Source organism: Cynoglossus semilaevis, chromosome 11 (genome assembly GCF_000523025.1).
Source record: "Cynoglossus semilaevis isolate Cse_v1.0 chromosome 11, Cse_v1.0, whole genome shotgun sequence".
NCBI lineage: Eukaryota > Metazoa > Chordata > Actinopteri > Pleuronectiformes > Cynoglossidae > Cynoglossus > Cynoglossus semilaevis.
This window is the reverse complement of record NC_024317.1, coordinates 19008365-19012884: the sequence shown is the minus strand read 5'-3', so window position 1 is coordinate 19012884 and position 4520 is coordinate 19008365. Positions and strand designations below refer to the sequence as shown.

At 39.4% G+C, this 4520-nt stretch overlaps 1 protein-coding gene across 4 annotated transcripts in view; it reads left to right on the top strand.

Annotated features, from left to right (window-relative positions):
• tox2 (TOX high mobility group box family member 2) overlaps positions 1-4520 on the top strand; it is a 123084-nt gene that overhangs the window by 87996 nt on the left and 30568 nt on the right. For 3 of the 4 annotated variants that reach the window (XM_025059913.1, XM_008321133.3, XM_025059914.1), the window contains exon 5: positions 3005-3274. The exons of the other annotated variant lie outside the window; for it this stretch is intronic. In XM_025059913.1, coding sequence (XP_024915681.1) covers positions 3005-3274 — 270 coding nt within the window. The remainder of the gene's footprint in view (positions 1-3004; positions 3275-4520) is intronic. 4 annotated transcript variants of the gene reach the window in all.

The following is a 4520-nucleotide window of genomic DNA, read 5'->3' as shown; positions in this document are numbered from 1 at the left end:
CAGTGTGGTGTAAAACGCCGCTCTGAGGCTGAATTCCACAATTTTCCAGCAGCCAGTTAGAACTGAAGAAGCCTATTGGTTGAGAGGTGAAACATCTTCTAGAAACCGAGCCGGTCCAGTTGACTTTTTTAAAACTGATCAGATACAGATACAGATACATATGATGTGGATGACCTACGGAGACATGTGGTTCAACTAAAATTCAGTGATACATTTGCAAAACAAAAAAAAATTGTGCTAATAGTGCAGAGTAAAGTTTCACAGAGTAAGGAGGGGTAAGGGAGTGAGTAGAGGTCAAAGGTGGGATCTGCTTCTGAATGTTAGCTGAATCAGTATAGCATTAGAAAGTACTGTGTTGCAGTAGGGAACACAGCCACATTGGCTACACTGTTGTACATGATAAGGTGAAGTATCTCAGCCAGGGTCACATTGGCCACCGTTACGGTGTTCTCAGTCTATGTAGTAGCAGTATGTGGTTGTTCTTCTCACTGTTAGTACCAACAGTGCTTTGGTTTTGTCCTGTATTGAGTTTTAATTATACAGTATGTGGGTAGAAACCAAATAACGCAGTTTTTTTTTTTTTTTTTGCACACAACTCATTATTTCCATATTTATAAAATCTTTTTCCTGATTATTGAATTTAAATTCACTGCATGTTTTCTCTTACTTATATTAAGGATGTTGTGACTCCGGCCGTTGCTATGGAAATGTGCCTGCCGTCTATATGATAGGCCAATTACGTTTGATTAATTGGTTCTTCAATGCCTCTCGGTTTGTGAGGAGAGGACCCTTAAAGAGCACGTCCATGGAAAATGCAAAATTAATGAATTCTTATGTCTTTCTGCGCCCCTCTTCATTTTCCCCTTTGATTAAAGCACTTTTTTTCCCTGTTGCTTCTCATTTTACTGGAGTTATTTCCTCATGTATTTAAAAAATATAGTCTTTTGAATTCAGATCGGGAGTTGGAGATGCCGAGTCTGGGGGAAGGGTACGATGTGGTTATTTGAAATGCAAAAGAAATGCCTTTGTTCGTGGCTGGCTTGTGTGAGCAGCTGCTGAAGCGCAGAATATAATGTGAGTATTATCATTTTTAAAAGCAGGCCACAGCCACGTAGAAGATTATTTTGTAGTGCATTTTATTCTCAGAGTCTACCGGGACCAATTATGATTAGAGAGACTTCATCTCCGTACTTTTACTCGTGTTTATCCAGACTCATATGTTCAGACCTTTTCCATGGGATGTTTTCTCTCCTTTTTTTGCCCTGCACTTATGTGTAATGTATTATTTAACTTATAAATGTTTAAAAGAGCCAACAAATGCTGCTTCATCACTTTGTGATCTGTAAATTGCCAAACATTCCCATTTACGCCTGCATTAAAAGCATCCTTTGGCCCCTGCTTATGTTGTATCCTGATGAATCTCGGGCAAAAGCTTTTGATGTTGTTATTATTGAAGATCTTAAAAGGCTTCCGGGAGCAGTCGGTGTCTCATCCTGCAGTTAGTAAAAGGGTGTTTACAATGTGAGGGTCACTTTCGTAAGCTATAGAATATTTGTTTACGTTTGTGTTGCGAAGTTCTTCATGAACAAGACGGTAAACTTCCAAATGTTCTTTGTTTTGTTTTGGGTTTTTTTTTTTAGTTTTTTGTTGAAACGTTTTAAACGTTTTGTTTTGTTTTTTTTTGTTTTTTGTTGAAACGTTTTAAACCCGAAAGCATCTGAAATGTGAATTTTTAGATATGAGACTAAGTGAAAGAGTTCTATGAAAATTAGAGGCCAATCATTTTGAATGCACCTAACTTTAGGTGCATTACCACCACCTACTGGGCTGGATTGTGTTCAATATTTACAAATCTTAGGTAACTTTTATTTAATTCTAATAAATGAATCTTAAACACAACCCAACATTATACACAAGGCACATATTAGATTCACAATAAACACCATACATACACTGATTTTAACATCAATATTTTTGGCTTCTAAAGAAAATAAATAACACATAATGTTCTCCTTCATTAGGCAGAAGATAAAACCTCAGCTGTCTCTACAGCTCTGCTATAGGAAACATATGAGAAATGGGTTGCAGCATTATCATTCCATCGTTCATAAATGCCGTCCAGTCTGTTCTGTGCTGAAGGACACAGAAAAATCACTTTAGCATTTAAAGAAATAGTCCAGCTATTATCATCTTTGACATTTTAATACGTTCAGGTCATGTCACTCACTGGAAAAACGTAAAAAAGTTTTTTTTTTAAAGTAAAAGAAATTAACTGCCATAAATTGACTGATGTTCCCTACATTTGACCAACTTCAAATCAATTATAGAGACTTGAGTGCTTTTTCCTGGTCCCGTGATGGACAGATTATGGAAGACAAGAAATAAAAAAAACTCTTCCCCTTTCACTAAGTGCCGATCCGCTACGAATGGTCTGGTTAGATCTGCGCTAGAAACATGTTTCTTTATTGTCTTGTTAGCCTTGAATGTCAACTTTGTTCACCTGTACTTCTTAGTACTACATCAGTACTTCTCAAATAGTGGGGCGGGCCCCCCAGTGGGGTGGGGTGAGGTGTCGCAGAGGTGAGGGAGGTTGGGCGTGATACGCTGCCAATGGAATATGGCACATATGGACAGAAGTGAGCCGCTGCTGTAATGCTTGAACGATAAACAAGCCTGCAGTCACTAGGTGGCACCAACTCATACTCAACTCATGTGGTTTGTACAGATGAGAACATACAAATGATCAGGTTCCCAATAGTATTTTAATTCATGGGGAGGGGGCCATGACAGCAAATAATTGAGAACCAATGCTGTAATTGAAGAAGTTCTTGTTAAACAGTATTCCTAGATGTAGATGTGTGAACAGCACCACTGACCTCCAACCACTGGGTGGTGTTTCTTTTCACTAATTTCTTCTTTAAATAAAGCTGCGTATTTGGCTGATTGGCTCAAAACTCTGAGTGGAGGAGACAATAGTAAAGCTGGTGTTCTTCTCTCACCCCAGATGCAGGAGATGGCTTTGCAACACCGCCAACAGCAACACCATCACCAGCATCCGGACGGCGCTCATTACGAAGCGGCCCGTAACCACCACTCCCTGATAAACAGCTCTCCTCCGATACTGCCCAACCCCATGAGCGCTCTGTCCCAGCTAAATTCTCAGGTCAGCCGGGGCGTGCTGCCTCATGGCTCCCCCTCACCTCCTGGAAGTAAATCGGCCACACCCTCCCCCTCCAGCTCCAATCAGGAAGAGGAGACTGATCCTCACTCTAAGGTACTGATGTGGCGTCGCTTCTCCGCCTCCGAGTGTTAGTCCAGGACGGTCTGCATGCTAATAACAGTAAAAGAGACAGACTCGAGGAAGAAACATTTTCTTGCACCACTTTTCATCAAATGCCACGAATATTCTAACCAGTTTGATCAGTTCTGCTCTGACGTGGTAGTTTACTGCCAAGACACAAACAATACTTGCTCAAAACCTGGTTAACTGAGGTCCAAACGTGGACGATCACCAGTCATCGTCCACGTTTAACAGATTTTCTTTCTTACTGTTTCCCAAAACATCATAAAGAGGAGAATCTGAAAAATTTAACCAAGAACTTCTGAGCCACTGAAGTCCTTTATGAAATCATAAAATAGGCAGGAATTTCACTTCACAACAAGAAACTTGTACCATTAGTTTACAAGTTCTGACCCAGTTTTTTCTGTACAGTATTTCATGGGAGAAATTTAAAAAAAGCCGGCATCTATTACCCACGCCCCATCATTAACTTCAAAGAATGTTTTAGAAGGATGTGATCAACCGAGGAGCTCACTCTATCATGCTCCTCTGGTATGAAATATATGGCAGGACTTTTCCATTGACATTAGGGAAATTCAACGAGTAGCGGTTGGACACTTTCACACAACGCCTAATTTTATTTTATAATTTATAATTTTCTAAAATAATTTTTCTTTAATTATCTGTATTGGTTTGGTGAACGGTAAAAGGATGTTATTGAGGATTTCCAAAACAAACAAAAATAATTATCTCTTTCAGTCAGATTTATTTATTTTAATGTTTATTACCTTTTTTTTATAGCACTCGCTCATTATTCTGTGTGAGAGATGTTCTCTCCCTGTGGCAAATTAACTCTTTGTTCTTGAGTAGATCAGGATATTTGTGTACAATGTAAATTGTATTGTGTCTAATATAATTAAGCGATTATTTTAATTTTTTTTTTTTGTAATCCAGCTTAGAAAAATGGCAAATATCAATGGCATCCACAGTGTTTCAGCATCATCTGTGTATCCCAGTGACAGTTGGCGGTGAAACAGTGTACCGTGGAGGAGGAGATCATGTGGGTTTTTAAGAACACGTTTCTCAGCCTATACGTCTCGGCGGTGCTCCTCTCTGTGCCTGTGAATAAAAACGATTACCATCCCTCCTATCACTGAATAATTCCATTTGCTCTCTCTAATTCATTCAGAGAGCACATCACAGCCGCGGCAGATACAGCAGGCCATTTAAAATTCCTTTC